Source organism: Myotis davidii, unplaced genomic scaffold (assembly GCF_000327345.1).
Source record: "Myotis davidii unplaced genomic scaffold, ASM32734v1 scaffold1525, whole genome shotgun sequence".
In the NCBI taxonomy this organism is placed as follows: domain Eukaryota; kingdom Metazoa; phylum Chordata; class Mammalia; order Chiroptera; family Vespertilionidae; genus Myotis; species Myotis davidii.
Genome location: NW_006296279.1, coordinates 1,355,323 through 1,380,201, shown reverse-complemented (window position 1 = coordinate 1,380,201; position 24,879 = coordinate 1,355,323). Strand labels below are relative to the sequence as shown.

At 35.4% G+C, this 24,879-nt stretch overlaps 1 protein-coding gene across 1 annotated transcript in view; it reads right to left on the bottom strand.

The window, feature by feature from the left end:
* Positions 1–24,879, bottom strand: part of PPP2R5A (protein phosphatase 2 regulatory subunit B', alpha) — a 79,322-nt gene that overhangs the window by 23,219 nt on the left and 31,224 nt on the right. The window contains exons 2-12 of the mRNA XM_006771275.2: positions 23,456–23,652; positions 20,369–20,470; positions 15,367–15,459; positions 10,123–10,253; positions 8,807–8,866; positions 7,787–7,895; positions 7,131–7,184; positions 2,043–2,093; positions 1,708–1,827; positions 1,496–1,623; positions 597–698 (exon numbers count right to left, since the gene is read on the bottom strand). Coding sequence (XP_006771338.1) covers positions 597–698; positions 1,496–1,623; positions 1,708–1,827; positions 2,043–2,093; positions 7,131–7,184; positions 7,787–7,895; positions 8,807–8,866; positions 10,123–10,253; positions 15,367–15,459; positions 20,369–20,470; positions 23,456–23,581 — 1,076 coding nt within the window. The 5' untranslated portion in view covers positions 23,582–23,652. The remainder of the gene's footprint in view (positions 1–596; positions 699–1,495; positions 1,624–1,707; positions 1,828–2,042; positions 2,094–7,130; positions 7,185–7,786; positions 7,896–8,806; positions 8,867–10,122; positions 10,254–15,366; positions 15,460–20,368; positions 20,471–23,455; positions 23,653–24,879) is intronic.

Below are 24,879 nucleotides of genomic sequence, written 5' to 3'. Positions count from 1 at the left end.
ATTTTATTGATTTTTTACAGAGAGGAAGGGAGAGAGATAGTTAGAAACATCGATGAGAAACATCGATCAGCTGCCTCCTGCACACCCCCCACTGGGGATGCGCCCGCAACCCAGGTACATGCCCTTGACCGGAATCGAACCTGGGACCCCTCAGTCCGCAGGCCGACGCTCCATCCACTGAGCCAAACCGGTTTTGGCTATGCTGACTTTTAAAATACCACCTGTTTAAATGGGGAGCTTAAGAAAAACCCTATTGTGCAAGGAGTAGATGAGGAGTAAAACTCACTATGGAAGCCCATGGGGACAACGATTTTCATAAATATATAAAAAGTCAAATTGTATAAAATAGTGCTATGAGACTGATGAAGTCTAAGGCTCAGAAAGAAACCAACAGAAGATTTCTGATTCACATTAAAATCATAATCTAACCATTAGGGGAAGTTTACCTGGAAATAACTTAAAAGTGTTGAGACTTTCAAATTATAATGCTTAATGCAATTGATTTTTTAAACATGATAATTCTACCTTGGAGAAAATACCTTATTATACTGAATTACATTCAGCTAACCTAAAATGTAGTTTAAAATGTCAAATACCTTTGTCTTTCAGCTTTGTATGAACTAGTAAGATCATCGAAAAGCTTGCCATTCATTTCCATTAGGGTTTTCAGCACATTGTAGACCAGTGCTACGATGGTCCTAAAACGAAAAATAAGCCAGTGCTGGGTTATTGATGCCTCTAAAAGGAAATGGAACACTATCATCTGTGAAAGTAGTTAAATGTTGGCTGGTTCACTCAATCTGTTTTAGAGTTGAAAAGAGGAAATGCTACAAGGTCACATAACCAGTGGTGGTAGAGATGGTTTGTCTGATTCCAAACCCTATCCTCACCAATGTATCATGTTCAGATTAAACTCTCACTAAAAATGCTGTGATTAGCTTCATATCAGCTCTAGAGTCTCAGACCCTGAGTAACAGCAGCTTTAAAAGGACACGAACCCAGCTGCTGTGGCTCAGCGGTTGAGTGCTGACCCAGCAAACAATAGGTCGCCAGTAGGGGGCGTGCAGGAGGCAGCCAGTCAATGATGTTTCTCTCTATCCCTCTCCCTTCTAAAAATCAATAAAAACAAAACGAACATGATGTCATAGAAGTTAGAATATATGCCATGTAAGCATCACTTATATGACCTTAAGCACTTCAGCTTCTCCTTGCCATAGTGCTACCTGCAGATATGAGAGTGTTATTAGCAGCAGGTCAACCCCACTTGGCATTTGCAGTCATTTGTGCATCTCCACAAATATTAGCTGGGTCTGACCACATACTGATCTGGTGCAGAATGTCATACTATAAAGTCCTACCTTCAGGGAGATTTGTAATTTTAAATTGAAATTAAGTACAAACATATTTACACTTTATAAAGGTATATACTATGTGATGTTAACCTTGGAATAAGTTCCACATCTGGATAAGCTTTATGTATGAGTTAGACACTTACGGATTCCAGTGTTCCTTGGAGATTTTGTACAAACTACCAAACATAATTGGCAGAATTTTATCAATATTCTCCTCAATCAAACTAAGAATATATTCATTATTCCAGAAGTACAACGCCCTTTCTGCAACCTGAAAGAAATATTTATCAATGTCAAGAACAAAAGAGAAAAGAAATAATATAAAATAAAAATGACTTTGCTGAGTACATCATACCTGAAAATGAGAACTGGATACACACTTAGATATTTGCTTAAAAAGGGGCTCTTCAATTTTTTTGAACTGTGTTGGTTCAATAACATCTAAGATTTCTTCAATTTCTCCTAAAAACATCACCTAGGTTAAAAAAATTTTTTTAAGAAACATGACAAATTATATGATGTTAATATAGAAAACATTAAAAGGAGATTAATCTCAGTGGACAAAAAAGGACTTTAAGGTTATTCTATCAAGTCTCTCAAATCCCCTAGAAAACCTGCTCAGTAGCAGGGACAAAAGAAACATGGTTTATAGCCCTGAGAGCAGTGTTTTAATGTGTGAATCAAGCCTACCTCTTTCTGGCTGCATGTTTTTGGCCAAAATTTCAGCAATCCTCTGATCACCTGCAAAAGGAAAAGTTTAGCATGAATTAAGCAATGAAGTTAGTTAATTCCAGGAAATTTTAAGTAATTGTGATTATACCAATATTCATTCTGAAGTATTATCTAAGTGTATCTCCAGATTTTATTAATTTTGTTTACTGAATGCCTCTGTACCAGATACTGTTCATGATTTTCATGAAGCAGGAAGATCAACGTAAGTTATCAATTAGACATAAATAAAATAATTTCAATAGCAGTAAGTGCTACTAACTACTAAGACCATAAAGGGAAATATAATAACTGCTGGGCTGAGGAGCATAGGTTATTTTAGGGAGAAACTAAGGGACAAATAATTCTTATTTAAAACTATTATGAAGCACCAAAAAGCCAGAAAGCTCCCCAATTTATTTCATAGCATAATTTTGATAACCAAACTAAGTTAATACAAATTTTTGCAACTAAGTGAATCCAACAGCATATTAACAGAATACTATCTGGCCAATTATAATTTATTCCAGGATGGTTCAACTCATAGTTGTAGATTATATCTCAAAAAAATTTGAAGTTATTGAATATTATTCTGATAAAATTTTACTAAGACCGAACTAAGAACTTATCAGAAACCATCAGTCATCATTATCAGAAAGCATTATACAATGCTTTCTTAGAAACCAGGCTGTAAAACTATCTGGGCCTGGTGCTTTTGTGGATATAGATCTTTGACAGCCTTTTAGGATCTGTTATAGTTATTGATCTTGTCCAGTAATGAAGAACACTCATTCAAATTAAAACTGGAGAGAACATTGTGCTGGAGCTAATGCAGTAAGATGAAAAGGTTTTGATGAATAACTTTGGAAAGGAATATCAGAATTATATTTGTCTAAGTATATATTAATTATACATTTTTATAATTTTAAAATAACTATTCCTAAATGGTTAGAAAAAAATTACTAAAATGAGTAGAAAAATTCAATATATGGTCAGATAAAAATCAATATACCTTTATAAAACAGTATCAATGATAATCAAATGAAAGTGCCTTTCATAACAAAAAGTAATGTACAAAAAGAATACAATTGGTAAGAAATGTTTAAGATTTATACAATGAAAACTATAAAACATCATTGAATATCATGAAAGACTAAGTAGATAAGATGATTCAAGATTGTACAAATATTTCTTCTATACTTAATCTATAAATTTAATATAATTTCAAACGCCAAATGGATTATTTTCCGAAACTAGAAGCACTTATTCTAAAAGCTATAAATGTAAGCAAATAACCATGAATGGGATGGAGGGAAAAGAGGGAAAATTAATGGAATGGAACCTGAACTACTGATACCAGCAACTAAAACAAGATGGTATTATTATTGAAACTGACAGAAGAGACATAAAATATAGTTATAACTAGATAGACTCATATATATATATATATGTAATATATATATGGTTTAAATATATGACAAAAGTTGCATTTCAGTTCCATGGGAAACAGATGAATTAGTCAATTAAGTAGTAGTACCTAAGACTGGTGGCTCACCATTTAGAAAAAAAAAAAAAAGTAGCTCCTTTGGTAGGCTGACACTTAAAATAATCTCCCAAGATCTTTACTTCTTGAATTCAGTCTTCTGTAATCCTTTTGTGTGGGCTGCCCTAGTGACTTCCATTCCACTAGCAGATTCTAAAGCCTTCTCATCTTGCAACTTTGGTAAAGCAAGCTGCTATATTTGGAAATGCCCATGTTGACAAGGATTTGAGGGTGGCTTGTGGCCAACAGCCAGGTAGAAACTGAAGCCCTCACTCAGTCCAACAGCACTTGAGGAACTGAATTTTCGACAAACACGTGAACTCGGAAGCAGATCCTTCCTCATCTGAGCCTTTATATATGAGGCTGGACAACACCTCAACTGCAGCCTTCTTGTAAGAAACTCTACAGCACAGGACCCAGCTAAGTCATGCCTGAATCGTGATTCATAGAAACTATGAGATAATGTTTTAAGCCACTAAATTTTTAAATGTTATTCAGCAATAGAAAACTAATACAGTTCCTTACCCTTGTCACACAAATTTCGATATCAGTTGGTGTTTGTATGTGTACCCTAACCTCTAGAATCTATGAATGTGATTTATTTGGGCATTGGATCTTTACAGATATAATTAAGAGTTAACCCCTTCCCCAACAATTTTTTTGTTAAAAACGTTTCTTTTTCAGACTAATTTTTTAATTTTGGTTCTATATAGTATTTTTGATGCTGGTTATGAAAACAGTTTGTAACTCATCTTCCTATAAACCATATTTTTTTACCATATTTTCTTAGTATACTCGTCGACGACTGAAAAAGAACATTTTGTGAAAACGAGTATACACGTTTCTGCCGGGGAAGGGGTTAAAGTCACCCTGGGTTATTTGGGTGGGCCCTAAATCCAACAAATAATGTCATTTTAAGAGACACAGAGACAGAAGAGGCAGCAATGGGAGATTGGAGAGATGCAGCCATAAGCCATGGAAAACCTAGAGACACCAGACACTGGAAGAGGCAAGGAACGGACTCTCCCCTAGAGCATCTGGAGAGAATGAAGCCCTGCTGACACCTTGATTTTGGACTTCTGGCCTTCAGAACTGTGAGAGAATAATTTGTTATTTTAAGCCACCAGGTTTGTGGTAATTCGTCATGGCAGTGCTAGGAAACAATTATAGATGGGATAAAGTTTTTTATAGATAAAAACTAAATCCATAAAATAATCAGAATGTAATACTACAGAATATTTTGATCATCTCAAAGGGTATAATAAGGGTTTTTCTTAGTATGTCGGTAAGGCCAGAAGCCATAATGATGAATACATCCCATTACATAAAATTTTTTTTTAATTCTTTAAGGCAAAGTTAGTTAAAAACTACATTCAAAATTAAAGAAACACTTCAAATGGACAAAAAATATTTGCAAAATATAGGAAAAGGATAAAAAGGACACAAATATAAATGACCAATAACCATATAAAAGGATAGCTCAATCCCTGTGATAATGAAGAAGCCAATGAAAATACTTAATATCTATTAAACTAACAAATTTTAATATCAGCAAAAATTTTAAAACTTAATATCCTGCTAGGGTGATAGAAAACAGGCATCTAAATTGTTCAAACTCTGTGGAAGACAACTTAGAACATGTTAAAATTTCCATGTATTCTTTGGCTAATTGGTTTAACAAATTTACTTGCAGTAAAATTTTTCTTATTTTGGTATACTGTTCTGAGGGTTTTAGACACAGATTTTTTTTTTTTGTAACCAAAACCACAGACAGGACACAGCACAAATCCAACCCCCTAAAGCACCCCTTCACCCAGCAACACGACTGTAACAATGAAAACTGCCATAATTGAAGTGCCCATTAATAGAAGATTAAATATGTTAGGGTAATCCATAACGGAATCTGACGCTACCAGTGAACAAAATCAGGTTCATATAGAAAGATATTACACTTCACATTATATTGAGATGAAAACAACAACACTGTCGCACCATTTATTTAATCTACACATAAATGTACAAAAATTTTGTAGAAATATGTTCACTTGTGTTTACCTCCACATTGTGCTTTCTGATTTTGTATTATGTGAACCAAATTAACACACATTACTTTCATAAACAGAAATGGAATATAAAAAACTAGCCACAGCTTATTTATAATTTTTAGGAAGCTTTGATATGAATGCCAGGTTTCTAGGAAATGAATATTAAGGCTGAGACCCAAGTAACATGGTCATAATTTTGGTGCTGGAATAGCCTATGGTAGAAACTGTAAGATCTCTCATATCTACAGATCTTTATGACTTGAAACATATTTTTCTTTGTCAACTTAGACATTTACATTATTATCTCCTCATCCTGCTTCTATTTCCATTAACCCAACTCATCTAAGCCAGATTTCTGGCCATCATCCATCTTTAAAAAGAAATCATCTCCCCTAGCCACCCATGTTCATTTAATATGTTTAACTTATATCTGTTTACTTATTCACCAACATAAACCATCAGTTATGTTACAGGCTTTCTTTGTCTCAATTTTAATGAGAGTTATGGATTTGTATTAAGTTTTAATCCACTTTAGAAACTTAATGTGGCTTCATGTACAGACTGGGCTTTCTAATTCTTCTGATTTGTCTTTAAAAAGTATTTTTAGCTGTTTTCAGAAATAACTGCAAGTCTAAAAAATCAAAATATAAGGGAGTGGGAAAAGCATATTTTGTTCCATTACACATGCAAAGGTCAAATCAAAGGGAGAATTCTAAATACATAAGTTTTCCAACCACACCTAGGGATAGCAGTTTAAATCCTTGAAATCTTCTGCAATACTTCAAAAACTCTTAGTTTAAATATTCAGATTTAGGATACCTAGAAAGTACTATCAAAATTTAATTCACCAAGGTTTTTTATTCTTTTATACTTGCCTATTTCTCCCTACCATCTTTTGTTTTTCTTGAATCTTCAGTTAATTTTCATAACATTTTTATTTTTTCCTGAATCTTCATATGATAGTCAAATAGTAAGCAGAATTCAAATAGTGAATTATTATGCTGATTCATAAACAACCTTTATTCCAAGATTATATCTTATGCTCCAAAGGCAAGGAGATGTTTACAATCCCAATCATGTGGTTTGTCATTAATAAGAGGGAAAACCCTATTTGAAAAGACAAAACAAAACTCAAGGGAATAATTTTGGGGCTTCCTCAGTATGTTTTAATTTTAAAAGGTAAATGAAGATTAAAAATTATCAGTGAAGATATCTCTATAAAATTTTAGTGCAGTCATCTCAACTACTATGTTAATATTAATTTATATTTAAGTTATTCAAGACACATAACTCATGAGAACTCCTGTTTCTAATCCTATTCTTTGAATGCAGATTAACCTCTCATTCCTTGTCAATGATTTTAGTTTAAAGTACATTATTACTACTGTTGATAACTCTGTAAAGGTATATAACAGTATTAAGAAAGGTACAATGAAATGCTCCAATGTAGACCCAAAACGTAAAAATAAATAGACCACTTACTGGTTCTGTTAGTGTTGTATCTTTCTCCAGGAACTGTACAACACAGTAGGCTAACTAAAATGGAAGGGACAGTTTATAAATATTACTGAGTGAAGTAACATTTAGTGATGCAGGGTTTTTATATTTAACTAACAAAAACGATTACCTTATTTTGATGAATTTTACTCTAGCTTAATCTCAATACTATATAAAAATTAGTATACTCACAATTGTGTAAATGTTTCACCTTGAAAGGAACTTCTGAATATGAAGTTAATTGAAATAAGACTAGAGCTTAACATTTTACTTTTTCAGCATGTATGCCATGCTGATATATTATTCTCTAAGTAGTAATCGAGGAGACTAGGTTATTGCAGCTAAACAGAACACTGCAGTTATGTGGGATTTATTCAATGCCATTTAGTTAATTAGGTCAGGGCCTAGACTAGAAAAGAGCTTGACATTTTCTTTCCTATGTCTATACTCAATATGCACTGACCTTATTTAATAACACTAAAAATAATATTTTAAATTATAAAATTTTATTTTCGGCAACTTAAAAAGAAAATTGCTTAAGTACACTTAAAATTGCCATCTCAGTACTTCTCAATTTCTCTGCCTTTATATCAGTTTCTGAAACAATAATTCATTTCACTTTAAAGTTTTCTGAAGCTTACCTGAGCATGAAACAAAGCTAATCCTTTTGCAGTATGCATAGGAATAAGAACCTTCATTAGAAATTGTTTATGTTCTGCTTTCAGTGGCAATGCAAAGCCATTGATAATACTGGAGGGAAAAAAAGGCAGGGGGAAGGGTTAAGTAGTTACTACTTTATTTCTAAAAGTTATTATATCCATTCGTACATAAGGAACTGTGCTCTGCTTTAATCCTGGTGTTGAATTACTTGCTCATCTTCAAACTACTTTAGGCAGACTATTGCTATTAAGTTTTTAAGTCATTCAATGATCCAAAAGTCAACTAGGACTACCAATTAATGCTCCAGCGAGTAATTTCTATCTGCATGTCCTACATAAGCTCAGCACTTTATACACTGTTGCCTTTTTTTTCCCTCCCTAAAGCCAGAATCAGTATCACAATAAGAATTTTTAATATTTCTGAAGTAAATGGGTTGTTTCTCTTATTTTATTGAAGGATCTTAAACTAAGAAGTAATTCTCTTCATAGTCATTCTGTTAACTACTAAAGATTTTAGCTTCCTCTAGTACAAATACAGGGGTCTAAACGTTTCTCAAGTTAATAAGGAAGGCAAAATGTTCATGTAAACTAAAAGGCTGTAGATTCTTCTAAAAAGAACAGATGGATTAGGAATGGTCTATCAACATATGAACAAGAATTCTTATAACTTCATCAAAAGATTCACTGTAGCTTATTTCATCTCTTCCCAATCAGAACCTATAAATTTCTGAGGCAGTCTGGCAAGATAAGGCATAAAACATGCCACAGCTTCAAATGCAAGAAGCCTATTCTGAAACAGATGTCTTGCATGGCAGTACTTTAAAAATGCTGACCCTCCAAAAAAAACTATAATAAGAATTCAGTTGAGAAACGATGTCTTGCAGTCTATATATAAATATGATAATTTCTCTACCCCCAGCTAAGATTTTAACACATAAAACATTCAAAGTTACTTAATTTTTAAAAAGAACAAGGAAAAAACAAAACACAAAACTGACCTACCTTCCTAATATTTCCAGGAGTTCAGCAACACCATTGAAATGTTCTGTTTCATATATAAACCTGAATTTAAAATATAGATGTAATGAAAAATAAAATATCAGAAAACTAAGAGAAAGGCAGAAATAAAGCCCCAAGGGTAACTATAAGAACTGTACAAGACTGTTGTAAGAATTCCTTGTAAACGTTTTTGCCCCAATCAGTTACTTCTCAGCAATCTTATAAAAGAAAGTCTATTTCCTACTAAACCAGATGCTTAAAAAACAACAACAAAAAAACCCCCTCACCCAAGCATATGTTTATTGATTTTAGCTAGGAAAAGGAGGAGATTTGGGGGGGAGGGGAGAGGAGAGAAACATTGACTGGTCGCCTCCCTCACGTGCCCTGACAGGGAATGAAACCCACAACCTTTTAGTATGTGGAATGACACTCCAACCGCCGAGCCACCTGGCCAGAGCTAAACCAGATACTTTTAAATATTTCATATTTAAGCATATACTTTTGTTAAAACTTGCTATATGTTAAGATAATATTTTTTCACCTGGAATATTTTATTTTACTTAAAAATTTTTTAAGATGTGCTTCCTCGAGGAAATACTTTTTAAAATAGGAAAATCCAAGAGAAAGGAACTCACATATAATAAAGCCACCATTATCCAGAATTCTCTAAACCTAAACTACACAGGCGGCATAGCTTTCCAAGATTAAGATCACCCTTAAAGCAGGGAGGCAAATTCAAAGAAACACAGGACAGGGGGAGGATGGCACAGAACTGGAGAGAGATGCTCTTTCTGTAGTTGTTACCATGTGGAAATGCTAGCCTAATTTTGCCAGATCTTCAATTTAAAAACAAACATACCAAACCTGAAGTGTGGGTATTAAAGTGAAACTAAAATAGACTATCACTTATAAAGTAGCCAAAAAAATAGATCCCATATAAATTTAATTACCTTTATCAGAAAATCAAATGAAAGTACTTCCAAGAGCTACTGATTTAAATAGTTCTTAAAAATTTTTCAAACAAAAAAACTCAAGGAAATAGACCAATTCTCCTCACAATAAATCTTACATGTGAATAACATTAGTATTACCTATTAAAAACTTCATTACTATTATCCACATAGATGAAAAGTAGGTTATAAATTTCTACAAAGTTAGAGGCAATCAAATGATGTCCACAAAATGGGCTAAACATGACTCAAATACTAGCAGTTAAAGTTCCAATTTCAGATGTTAAAAGTTAACCTAAAGCAACTGGAATAAAAAGAAAATATGAAAGGGGATAAAAAGTACCATATATGAATATATGACCAATTTACCTGAGGAAAATGTTGTTAATTTGTTTTCTGATGAATGCTCTTAGTCCAAGAAATTTCCCATAAATTCGATGCAGAACAGTCTTCAGGAAGTCACGTTCTCTGGGATCTTCACTATCAAAAAGTTCCAGGAGCTTTAAAAAAAAGCTGAGAAATTACTTTTTAAAAATAATCAAGCTAAAACTTCACTTTATTTTAATACTGATTTTAGATAACCCATGAAACCTTTTTTTTAAATTTAAAGATTCTGCCTTATCATATTGGTTTTAGTCTTGCTAACTAGTGAAGCTAAAGAAAAGCTTAGGGAGAATTTCTCTTCACTTACTTCATTTCAAAAAATGACACAATAAATAATATAAACACTTCAAAAAGTGCACTTTTTTTGCCCTGCCACTCATTTTAAAATTCTATCCCACTCTTAACTACTAAACATGGCCCATACTTTATAGTTTTGAAATTTAAGAGTTTTTAATACTTTTTGATAGTCAAAATTACATACAAAAATGTTAAAGCTTGTAGATTGCAAGTCATTAAATGAAGTTAAAATACATGTGGCACATGTGTATTTTCGATTTACTAAAAAGATGCACACAAATCAAGGCTTTTCTTGTGATTTGACACAAAAAAATTTTAAGTCACCATGCCAATAGCTCAAAAATTAGTATTTAGTTAATAGGATAAATTATTGTAGATATATGCTAACAGTGTGGAAATCATTCATGAAATAACACTGTAAAGATAAGACCACAGATTTTGATTTAAAGTCAGCTAAGCAACCCTGGCCAGGTGGTTCAGTTGGTTGGAGTATCATCTCATACACCAAAAAAGGTTATGGTTTGATTTTGGGTCAGGGCACATACCCAGAGTGTATACAGGAGGCAACCAATTGATGTTTCTTTCTTACATCGATGTTTCACTCTCTCCTTTTCTCTCTAAAATGGCTGGAAAATTTTAAGCCAGTTCAAATTGGCCAAATCATCATTTTCCTATACCTTTACACAACTCTTTAGCAAAGGTAGAATAAATGAGATCTTCAAAAAAAGTCAAAAGCTCACATTTTTAAAGTGGTAAACTGAATTTCTTCTGCCAAAAACATATTACTGTAGCTGGAGTTTCTTAGGAAAAATTATAATCTCTCTTTAAGAATGAAGTTGTCAAGGAATTTTATGTTCTGCACTTAAGTATTGATAATTACAGTTAAGATAGCAAGCTCTGAACCTCATTGGAAGTTCTTTTTCCATTCTGTCCTGAATTACATGTAATTGTGTACATATGTAACTCTTCTACAGAGTATTTTTTTGTGGATAGTGATGCCTTTTGTCGTGTTTATATTCCCCTAAACAAATGTCTACTTAGTTTGCACTCTTTGTTCACGAGCTTATGGAAGTACTGTATGAGGCTCCAGTAAAACCATCTTTGGAACATGAGAATTTGTGTTAATATACCTAATAAATTCAGCTCAAATTATTCTAATTAAAAATGACTAAACTGCCCTAACCAGTTTGGCTCAGTGGATAGAGCGTCGGCCTGTGGACTGAAGGGTCCCAGGTTGGATTCTGGTCAAGGGCATGTACCTTGGTTGCGGGCATATCCCCAGTAGGGGGTGTGCAGGAGGAAGCTGATCCATGTTTCTCTCTCATCAATGTTTCTAACTCCCTATTTCTCTCCCTTCCTCTCTATAAAAATCAATAAAATATGTATTTTTAAAAAAATGACTAAACTGCTCATTTAACACACATATGCAAGTTTTTGATGATGGGTTACTTGGAAAATATGCTTTCAAATTAATAAAAGTGGCCCTTAATTAAGGTGGTCATGCCTAATTCAAGTTGATCCTTGGGGAAAATATTTAACTAGAGAACAGTTGTTATCTAAGTGTCAAATCTATTTAAAGAAACCTATTTTGAAATATTATAATCTAAATACATTTATTGAGATAATATTAACACAATGAAACACACACAAAACTAGTACTCAGGAAACTTTCTTATTCTGGCACTGATAGTTTTATTTAACTGTGCTTATAAGAGTAATTTATAACCCATGAGCCTATTTCTTCATTGATAAAATGAGAAAGATTGAAACCAATTTTGTTTTGTTTTTTTAAGAGAAGGTCAGAGGTCAGAGAGTGTACTTCAAATCCTGATTGTGCCATCTGACTGAAACTAGACATAGTCAAGCTCTATCTATATAGACAGTGCTTGGCACATAAAATGTACTCAATAATTCTTACCTTCCTTCCTTCTTCTGAAACTCTATGATCTGAACATAACCTGAAACTACACAATTATTTTCTTCTCTTAAAAAAATGAATTGTCCAAATTTATACCTTAGACTCTAAGACTTAATATTTATCACCTAATCAAATAATTTCAAAATGCAAAAGCAGAGAATCCCCATACATACTATGTAATAGAACAACACACTAAGAATACCTCAGTGAAGTGATCTGTGAAAGCAGTCATACAAACTGCTAGAAAACAAATGACTGGGCCTTGGCTTCTCAGCTAATTCAGGCATTTAGAGTTAAGGTGGAAAATGGGTCCCACTATACTAGTTTTTATTCTTGTTCCCCTTAAAATCTACTGAATAATTCAGCAACTAAAATGCCTCAAGTTTCAGACTGAGGAAACATTAAGGCATTTGTTCCTCTCAACCTGCTATTATTTTAAATACAATTTAATATGGCATTACTAGAGTTCCTTATTATACTACTAGTGGCCCGGTGCATAAAATTTGTGCACATTAAAAGGGAACTAGAGGAAATATTTTAATATTGCTATTTGCCCCTTCTCTATAATAGAAGTGTGAGAGATAAAATTAGTAAAATGTATATGAAAATCTCCCTCCTGTCAGGGCTATGGGACCTAGAGTTAAGTCCCCGCCCACGACCGGCACACACTTGAAAAACGCAGGAGACCCAGACCCAGCCTGCCCCAGCCCTGTCAAGCCCCTCCAGGCGGGGGGCACAGCCTTAGGTCCCCCGGCGCCAGGGCGGGGGGCATGGCCTGAGGGTCCCTGTCAACCCCGCCAGTCAAGTGGCACAGCTTGAGGTCTCCTGGCCTGGCGCGGGGGTAGAGGGCGTGGCCTGAGGTCCCTCACCCCAGCCAGGCACCATGCAGCCTCAGGTCCCTTCTGCTGTTCAGTTGTGACGTTATAGTGTCCTGGATAATTTGCATATTCCTCTTATATAGACAGATGCTAGAGGCCCAGTGCATTCATTTGTGCACCTGTGGGGTCCCTTAGCCTGGCCTGCACCCTCTTGCAATCCGGGACCCTTTGGGGGATGTTGGACTGCCGGTTTTGGCCTGATCCTCGCAGGCCAGCCCAGCCAGGGAGGAGTCTGAGCCCAGGCCGGGTGCTGCACCGCTCCCGCTCATCCCATCCCCACTGCGCCTGCCACCGCCACCGCTTGGTGTCTTGCCGCGGAGGCAGATGAGGTTCGTACTCTTCTGGCATCTGAGCCTGGCATCTGGCACCTGTTGGTCAGCTGAGCGGCGCTCCTGCTGTGGGAGTGTACTGACCACCAGGGGGCAGCTCCTGCGGCGAGAGTCTGACCCCTGGTGGTCAGTGTGCATCACAGCGACTGGTGGTTCGGTCACTTAGGCTTTTATATACATACTAGAAGCCCCGTGCACAAAAATTTGTGCACTGGCAGGGGAGGGGGGTCCCTCAGCCCAACCTGTGCTCTCTCACACTCTGGGACCCCTTGGGAGGTAACCACCTGCTGGCTTAGGCCCGCTCCCCTGGTGGCAGATGGCACACCCAATCCCACAGTGTCTGCCCCGTCTCCCCCGGTTGCAGATGGCAGGCCCAGATCCCACGCTGGGATGGGCAGCAGCTCAGATCATGCTGCTGCCTGCCCTGCCTGCACACAGCAGGCCAGGATCTCGCCCTGGGGCAGCGCAGTGGGATTTGCCTGCAGTGTGCAAATTAGCCGCCATCTTTGTTGGCGGCTAATTTGCATATTATGCTAATTAGTCCATGGGAGGCGTAGTGAAGGTATGGTCAATTACCATGGTTGTCTATTATTAGATTAGATAGATTCTTTCTGTAGCACAAAAGAGCTACAAAAGATAAATATGCATTCAATTGCAATCATCAAAATAACAGTTTCATTTAATCTGATTTTTACTTGTGAATGAAAGAGACATTTTACCTGTTAACACACACCTAATATTTCTTCACAATTCATGAAGAGCTACTTAAATGGCTGAAGGACATATTCTTGACAAAGTTCTTTATCAATATATTCACAGCAGTTAGAATACTTTATATGAGGGTCAGGGATAGTTATAAATAACCAAAAATGAACTCCAAACATGTGTAACTCTTGTTTATAGAATCTTTATCATAGGGAATACACATGGTGGGAGAGGGTAGGAAGGGTTCTTGTAATAATTTTAATCCTGGCCTCAGCAGTGAGTTCACTGATTCCCTTTTATCCATCTTCTTATCTTTCTTTAAAATGCAAATAACTCAAATTCCTGATACTTACATACCTACAAGTATTTCAAAAGAGAAAAATTTGGTCTACCTCACAATTTTGTTTAGGGCCAGCCAATTCTACATAGTTAAAAAGAGGCCTTTATATTGTTAAAAAAGATTTTGAAAATAAAAATGATCACATTTTGAGAAATTAATTTTGAGGATGTAGGTTCCAAAAAGAACTAATAACCAATTTATATAAAGAAAGAAGGTGTCACATATGTTTAACTTTATTCCTTTTCTTCTTAAAGGTCCTATTTTATCTGTGGTTTAGGAACTGGATGACTGGAATGCCCAAGGAAGGAAGGGGAAAGGAACAGGGAAAGGTAATTGATGCTTTTATGACGGGAAAGTAGTCTAACGGCCCAATTGCTAAGAATGACCCCATTTCCATTTTCCCCTGTCATTTCAACATCACAATGCTTAAAACATGTCAAGTTCAAGTTCAAAGGATTAAAATTAAAAGGTGTATAATTGTCATACCAAATTTTCTCAGTTAGGTGTTACAGAAAGGCTTGCTTTTCTGATCTTTACAAAATAACTGGGAATCTAGGATTGGATAGGTTAATTTGATTGACTTCGTTTGAAGTTAATCCTTTCTCTTTAAAATACTCTTGCATTCTCAAAGCTACTTAATTTTTATCCTAATTGGCAAGAATAGTAACTGCTGTTAAAATTGAAATAAACTATTAAAGTTTTGAAAGACTATTTTATTTTAATCACAACTTAATAAATCATTAAGACATAAGAATGCCTTACCTGTTGTACAAATTTCTGATCAATGTATCGCTTTGCAATGCTAGGCTGGAAATCAGGGCTTTCCAAAAATCTTAAGAAGAATTCATATACCAACTATGAGAGAAAATTAAATAAAAGTTAAGATGATGCCAAAAAATATTACCCTAAGTTAATGTCATACCAAAACCACACTTCCCTTACCAACAAGTAGGGAAATTTCAGATCTCAGAAAAGAAACAAGTTGTAACAGTTTTTTAAAACTAAATACACACAATTTGGTCTCATAAGCTGTAAATTTTGAGAATTGTTTATTGCTTTACATCACTCATTGAAATGTTAAATTACAGGAGCTAGAAAATAAACATGGTGCCTATTAAATATTTAATTAAGAAGACTACTTTGCAGCCCATATTCACTGGGAAAATATTCTTTCTCCAGTGGACCACTAAACTACCTCAATTTAATCTCCAGAGTTTGTTAAATACAGAATAAAAAACTCCATCCAGATAAGAATAAACAGGATTATAAGGGGCAACGTATGAATAACAATAAAGTAAAATAAAAAATTTTCAGGTCTTTATTTAAAACTATAGTAGGGGGAAAAGAGTTAAATTGAAGCCAGCATACCTTATCCACACTTGGGAAATAATGAACCAAATTATAGAAATACAGAGCTCAGGAAGGAATGTCTGTTCACCACAGTGAGTAAACAAGAAGTTACATCAGGCCTTCTACTTAAAAAGTGCCAGGATCTTAAAAGTAACAGCAAGCCCGACCAGTGTGGCTCAGTGGTTGAGCACTGACCTATTTTCATAGGAGGTCACAGTTCGATTCCCGGTCAGGGCACATGCCTGGGTTGCAGGCTTGATCCCTGGGGGGGGGAGGGGGGTAGTATGTGTGCAGGAGGCAGCCGATCGATGATTCTCTCTCATCACTGATGTTTCTCTCTCTCTCTCTCTCCCTTCTCTTCTTCTCTGAAATCAATAAAAAAATATATATTTTAAAAAGTAATAGCAAACGTTCACTTACTGCCACAAATCAGAAAAATACTATCCAGTCAACCTGCCTCCATTACACCTACTCTATCTTTCAAGGAGAAAGGCAAATACACTAAAGTTTTTTGTTGTTGTTGTAATCTAACAGCTATGAAAGGCAGAAGTATAGTCCAAAATGTACCTCAACTTATTAGTTATTAAACTATATATCAATCTGGCACCCTAAAAATAAAAAAAGAGGATTCGATCCCGAAGTAAAAATAGTCATTCAATAAACATTTAGGCCACATATCTGTGCCACTAAAGTAGTGATAAAAAATGAAAAATAATGCACAAGCTGCCTGTATTCCAGGCCAATACAGCAGGCAAGCCTCCCCTAATTATCTAAAACAGGAGTGGGGAACATCTGGCCCACAAAATCATTTGGTCTGGCCCTGCTGAGGCAATTAGGGGTGACGTAATTAAATGTCTAACCAAATATAGCAGGCTAATTTTTAAATTGATAATTTTGTATAACCCTTGAATGATCCAAATGGCCTTTGGTAGAAAAAAGGTTCACCCCTGATCTAAAAGGTATACAGAAAATTACCGTTTTTTTTTTCAAGAGTTCGTGTTTTATTCATTTGAGAGAGAATCATCAATTGATAAGCTGCCTCCTGCATGCCACCTACTGGAGATCGAGCCCACAGCCTGGCATGTGCCATGACTGGGAATCCAACCAGCAACCTTTTGGTGCATGGGACTACGCTCAACCAACTGAACCACACAGGCCAGGGCAGAAAATTACTCTTGTTGGTCCTCAATAAATATAAAGCAATAATACTTAGGGGGAAAAAACTGTTGCTCATTAATAATCATGAAATACTATAAGATACGACTAATCTCCAACTACTAAAATGACATTTCTTTTGTCCCTTCTTCCACTGCTCATTAGCATTTCCATTACAGTATGAAAAAGTAAAGAGATAGTAGTAGAGATACTGAAATACTAGATACTGAGATAATAGAGATACTGAAAATTAGTACATTTTTAGGAAATTCATGAAAAGGATGAGAGGAACAGAAATTTGAAAGGTTTTGAAATTACATGCACTTATTCTCTCATACTTTAATGTTTGTTTTTCGTCCTGTCAAATTAATTTCTAGCATCAAGGATTTAATAAGTTAAATGTAAACTTTTAGTATAAAACAAATAATTTTGGTGAATTGATTCGAAGTACATTAACAACAAGGAAAGAAACTTTCCTTGAACAAATTTCTTCAGTGCTGCAACTCTCCATATTCCCATTTATCAGAGCAGTTTTAATATTCCATTCTAAAAAAAGACAATTAAGTAATGACATAGCAACAATATACTGACAAATCTATAAATCAGCTTATTCAGTAGTTTCTGAGTTCCTAACCATCTAATGGCCAAATTTTAGAACTGTAATGTGTGTGTATATATATAAATATATGTGTGTGTGTGTATGTAATTAGGGCAGAGCATTTGAGTCAGGGGATCATGAATGAATGTAAATTTCTTACACGTGTATCTGTGTATTTGGGGAGAAAACTAAACTTATAAAAATCTTATTCTGAAAGCAATTCACCACCTCCTAAAATGTTAAGAACTATTAGTTTCAGAAAATTTATTTAAAATCTCAAACCATATCAGTAAAAATAGAGAGCATACTGTTTATTTGGCTGAATTTCCACTGTTAATTTCCATAGGCAGATAAAAATACCTTAATTTTTCAAATTGTCCCCTTGACTGGGCATTTGATCAGGGTGTGGGTCGCTCTCCCCAGCCCGATTGGCCCCGATGGGGGTGGGCCGGCCAGACCCCACCCATGCACAAATTTGTGCACTGGGCTCTAGTATAATGTATAAAGAGCTAATTTTTCTGACAATAATCCCACGAAGGAGTGGGATGGCAATGGAGGTATATATTGGACCAAAGTTTTGAGCATTACTGAACTAGTATTCAACCAAACTAGATTGTTTTAAGATGCTAATTTCAATCCCTAGGGTAACCATTAAGAAAATAAATAAAAAACTATAAAGAAACATGGCAGTTAAAATAAAATAGTACAGTAGAAAATACCTATTTATTATAAAAGGCAGTAATGGAGGAGGAGTAAAGGAACAAAAAAAATGTAAGACATATAGAAAATGACAAAAGGAAGATGCAAATCCTACCCTATCTGGAAATTACATTACATGAAAGTGTATTAAATATTCCAGTCAAATGACATATTGTCAAAATTGATTTTTTAAAAAACCATGATCCAACCACATGCTGTTTATAAGAAACACAATTTATTTTATTTTTAAAAAAATATTTTATTGATTTTTTTACAGAGAGGAAGGGAGAAGATAGTTAGAAACATCGATCAGCTGCCTCCTGCACACTCCCAACTGGGCACGTGCCCACAACCAAGGTACATGCCCCTGACCAGAATCGAACCTGGGACCTCTCAGTCCGCAGGCTGATGCTCCATCCACTGAGCCAAAACGGTTTCAGCAAGAAACACAATTTAGATTCAAAGAAATCATCAGATTAAAAGTAAAAGAATGGAAAAGATATATCATGCAAACAGTAGCCAAAGGAGAATCGAATGGCCATACTAATATCAGACAAAATAAACACAGAACCTCTTACTAAAGTTATAATGATAAAAGCCACCCATAAGAAAGATGTAACAACTATAAATACATGTAGCTAACAATATGGCCCCAGAAATACATAAAGCAAAAACTAATAGAACTGAAGGTAGAAATAGATGAGTTAACAACAATAGTTAGAGACTTCAATATCTCACTTTCAATAATGGATAGAACTAAACAGAAGATCAACAGGGAAATAGAAGACTTAAATAACATTATAAACAAACAAGAGCTAACATTTCTATAGGATACTCCACCCAACAGCAACAGAATACACATTCTTCTGAAGTACACATGAAACATGCTCCAGGATAGACTGCTCTGCCATAAAACAAGCCTCTAAACTCAAAAGGACTGAAAACACTCAAATTATATTTATTATCCAACCACAATGGAATAAAATTAGAAATCAATAACAAATGTGGGAGCCACAAATCTGTAGAAATTAAACACATCCCAAATTAACTAATGAGTCAAAAAAGAAATCACAAGGGAAATTAGAAAAATATTTTGAGATGAATGAAACAAAAAACACAATGTATCAAAACTATGGGCAAAAAACGTTAAAGCAAAAACTTGTACAAAAGTTCTTAACAGCTCTAATCACAGTAGCCAAAAAGTAGAAACCACCCTAATGTCTATCAAGTGATTAATGGATAAATGAATGGAGTATATTCAGCCATTAAAAATTATATGCTGATGCATGCTACAACACTGATTAACCTTGCAAATATTATGCTAAATGAGAGGACCCAGACACAAAAGGTTACATATTATATGATTTTAAATACCCAGAACAGGCAAGTCCATAGGCAAAGCAGATGAGTAGTTATCAGGGGCAGTGGGGGTGGTGGAATAGAATGTGACTGTTAATGACCAGGGAGGTTCCATTTGGGTTGATGAAAAGTTCTGGAACTAGATACAGTACACTTTAGAACAATTCAAATGGCAAATGTTAAGTATATTTTTGGTTTGGTTTTGTTAATCCTCACCTGAGGTTATTTTTTTTCATTGATTTTTTTTTTAGGGAGAGATCAAAGAGAGGGAAAGACAAGAGAGAAACATCTATGTGAGAAAAACATCGATTGGTTGCCTCCTGCACAAGCCCTGAGCCTGCAACCAAGGTACATGCCTTTGACTGAATCAAACCCAGGACCCTATGGTCTGCAGGCCAACACTCCATCCACTGAGACAAACCCGCAAGGGCTGTTAAGTATATCTTATCACAGTTTTAAAAAGTGAAAAGCAGTATTTTGGGAAATAGAGAGAGAGAGAGAGAGAGAGAGAGAGAGAGAGAGAGAGAGAGAGAGAGAACGCGCCATGATTTCAGCAGAATATAATAAATATAAAAACTGTCAATACATAATTATGTTCCATACTTGTATGTGAGGCCAAGAAGCCTCAAGTGTGGGTTCATCCTCCTCTGGATCAAAATCTGGATTATCACTTGGAGGAAGAGTACGGAAGATATTTGCACTGATCTGTAAAGAAAAATAAATTTAGATTTATGTTCTTTGTTATGTGATTGAACTCAACAATGCAAAATTAAATATTCTTAAGATAACTTTATTTAAGAAAAAAGTTAAGTTGTGGCTATAAGCTTAGTTCAAAAACCTAGAAACCGCTTCAAAATATGAAGTCAGGTACTGTATTTGTTTTTCTCTTTTCTCTATGCAAACTATTCTTCTTCAGATGCCAAACTATTGAAGATTACAGATTACCTCTGGATTCCTCTTCCTTAAATTACAAATTGTTCTTTCCAAGTTTTGCTTTTAAAAAGTTGGTCAGAAGAAGGAAGTTTGAGGGGAATGCATAGAGTTCTTAACTCGACCTATCCTTAACTTGATTCTCTTCACCTTTCCACAACTCCCCCCATATTCTAACCCAGCCATTTACTTATCCTATAACCCAAAGAGTTTGGTAAAGTATTTCCATTCATATATATATATATCACACACACACACTAAAAGAGGAAGGAGGTGGTAGAATGTCTTCACTACTATTATAGACATGGTTTATAATACCTCATGATGATTTACTGTATTTCATCTATTCTGACGTTTTAAAAAATTAATCTCTGAAATCAGAATGTGATTTGAGAGTTTTCATTTCACATCAATGAAATATAGTATTTATAATTTCATCTTTCACATTGTCTCAGTACCAAGGTAAACTATATATCCTTTTTCTCTAGCAAAGAGTAGATTGTGGTTCCAACTCACAATTATTTAAAGAATGTACAAACTAACAGACCAAATGGTTAGTCAACATTTAAGACCATAGTATTGAGGGGTTGGTCATTTGAGATTAAACTATTTGGGGAAGAGAGGATGAAACAAGGAGTATTTGGTGGTACAAGCAAATTTCCAACCATCTTATGAAGTGGCATCTATGGTAAGCCAAAAAAACTGATTCAATTACTATAATCATAGACTTAGAAAAAGACATACACACACCCCCTCCACACACACTTTTTTACATGGGCAAGAAAAATTAAATCCCAAAATTTATTAGTCTATAGCAATTCCAGAATCATTTGACTCAAATATTTGAGTACTTTCAATAATATCTAAGTCAACAACTTCATATAGATAAATAAAGTATCTTTACCAGGACTTTCAAAATTCCTGAATACAAACCATTTGAAATCAGAGGAAATATTGGTGAGAATATTGCTTTTCTCCCTGAAAATGTTTTTAAGCAATAAACACAAAATAAAAAACAAAACAAAGTAAGAGGCCTATCAATATTTACTATTTATGTTCCCAAACTATCACCTTTTACTGTCTCTGGGAGTTCAGAAAGCCAACTTTATTTTAATTAATGTTCTCTCCATAGTTAATCTTTTTTTTTTTAGCTTTTTAAAAAAACAACCACATTTTATTGATTTTTTACAGAGAGGAAGGGAGAGGGATAGAGAGTTAGAAACATCAATGAGAGAGAAACATTGATCAGCTGCCTTCTGCACACCTCCTCCGGGGGATGTGCCCGCAACCAAGGTACATGCCCTTGACTTTTCAGTCCCCAGGCCGATGCTCTATCCACTAAGCCAAACCAGCCAGGGCTCTATACCTAATCTTTAAAAGAAAAATGTAAGGGCCCTAACCGGTTTGGCTCAGTGGATAGAGAGTCGGCCTGTGGACTAGGGTCCCAGGTTCGATTCCGGTCAAGGGCATGTACCTTGGTTGCGGGCACATCCCCAGTAGAGGTTGTGCAGGAGGCAGCTCTCCTCAATGATTCTCTCTCATCGATGTTTCTAACTCTCTATCCCTCTCCCTTCCTCTCTGTAAAAAAAATCAACAAAATATATATTTTTAAAAAGAAATGTAAGGCTTTTATTCATTTAAAAAACACACACAAATCCACCAAAATGTCCTAAGTCCTTTTAACTGGTCTTAGTACAATGTGACAAAGAAAACCAATTAGTATATCAGGGTGAGATTTAACTTTCCTACACATTTTGCTCTTCCCCCAGAACATATAGTAGGAAAGGGGAAGGAAATGAAGGCAACTATATGTTATACTTGCTATATAAAAAATTCTATACTCTAGAGACACTTAAGCTTAAATTATGTACTCAATGACTAATTATTTTAACTGATTTTTCTGTATTTTGTTAGTATACATACAAAAATCACAAATTCTAAACAAATGTCTATTGTCTGATGGAGAATAAGGTTGAATTATCAAGAAATAGTATCCTAAGCAATCTTGCTTTACCAAAGTTGGCAGTACTTTTCGCATTAGATATTTTAAACATTTATATTATTTAATTTCTTATCCTGAGTTTTGATTAAAATTCAAGTGTTATAGAAACTAAAAATATTGTATTGAAAAATGTCCTAATGTATTAGAAAATATAAAGAATTTTTTTTTAGGCCTGACTCCTTTATCCACCACTGAAATGTGGAGAGCCCCATAGTTTTCCATTGGGCTTCTCTTCTCCCTTCCAGAGGTTCTCAACCTTCCTAATGCCGCGACCCTTTAATACAGTTAGTTCCTCATGTTGTGGTGACCCCCAACCATAAAATTATTTTCGTTGCTACTTCATAACTGTAATTTTGCTACTGTTATGAATCGTAATGTAAATATCTGATATGCTATATGTGTTTTCTGATGGTCGCGACCCACAGGTTGAGAACCGCTGCTTTAGACTTTCTCAGTGACTATTAAGCCCCATAACATCAATTATCTAACTATCTGTATAATCTTGAGCCTATATCTTTCTCCTAACCTCTACATCTGCACTACCCAGTATGGTAGCCACCAGCCATTGTGGCTATTGAATTCCCCAACTATTATAAGCAATGTCAGCATTATTGGAATGAATGGATAATCTTTCAAATGGACTATCTATTGAGCAAAGCAATTATTGTACACTTAAATAAGACTTATTAATTCACATTTACACCTCAGATCTTACTTGAATTTATATAAATCTGAGGAACATAAGTCTAGAGGCTTACCATTTTTACTATATCAGAATACGCTGATTCAACAATTACACCACGATTAGTTGAAACATACTCAACCAGTTCATTCAGTGTTGCTCTCTTAATTTCTTTGCTCTTCAAGTCTGAAACAGAGTCCATGAAATCAAACAGTACACAACACTGTTGCAACTTCTGACAGAAGAGTTCTTGTTGTTCATTTGAAGTGGCATCTATAAACAAAAATAAAGAGAAACTTAGAAATAACCTACTCAGTTGACGAACAAGAATAGATAGATCTAGAGACAAATGGTAGGGGAGGGAGAGGGTTAGGGAGCAATCAAAGGACTTATATGCATGCATATCCACATAACCAATGGACACAGACACTGGGGGCTTGCCTGGGGTGGGAATGGCTGGGGGGGGGGTCAATTGGGGAAAAAGGAGACATATGTAAAACTTTAGGCAATAAAAGAAGAAGAAAAAAGAAATAACCTACTCAGAAGTTACCTATATATGCTTATTCATTTTGTAGGAACTATTCACATACATAAAACTTTTTCCAAAAATCTAGTGAGAAATTTTCCCATTTAATCCCAACATTCATTCCAGAAAATGGGATTTATACTAGACTCTTCCTTCATGCTCACTACCCACAATCAAGCATTAAATGCTATTGATTCCATATCTATTACATATCTGGAATCTATCCTTTTCTTGTCATTTGCACTGCCATTTTAATGATTGTCATCATCTCTCATCTAGATTACAGGAATGATATCCTAACTGCTCCTCTTGCCTGGTGCCATAACCACTACAACTCCTGATTTATTTGCTCAACTACCTCAAAAGCTACAAGCTTGCTAAAATAAGAATCAATCTGATCATACTCAGTATTTTTCAAGTATCTTCCACAAATTACAGAATGAAGCTCAAACTTCTGAAGATCATATACAAAATGCAGCTGTCTACTGTCAAGTCATCTCGACACTTTCTAGCATGCAACTTCACTTTGGGTAAACCTTACTCCTGGAAATTTCCTGACAATTTTACTTTTTCCTCTATCTTGAATGACCTTTCCCCATATTCCCACTATAGGAACTCTCTCCATTTAAGTTTCCTCATTTGCATATTCCCCTCTCAAAAGTTTTCTCTATGGCACTAAAGCTAAATTGGTTGTTTACTCCACTTTTACCCAAATGTATCATAGGTGCATATCTCTATTTTAGTATTTACTAGAGGCCCAGTGCACGAATTCATGCATGGGTGGGGTCTGGCTGGCCCAGCCCCAATCAGCCGAGTGGGGCCTAGCCTGTCAGGAGGAGGAGACGGGAAGAAGTATCATGGCCCAAATCAGAGCCAGGTCGGCTGTGGGGGGGAGCCGCAGGCAAATGGCTGGCGGGCCCCACCCCTGATTGGTCCCCCCAGCCAAAGGAACCAGACTCTTGGTCTTCCCGACC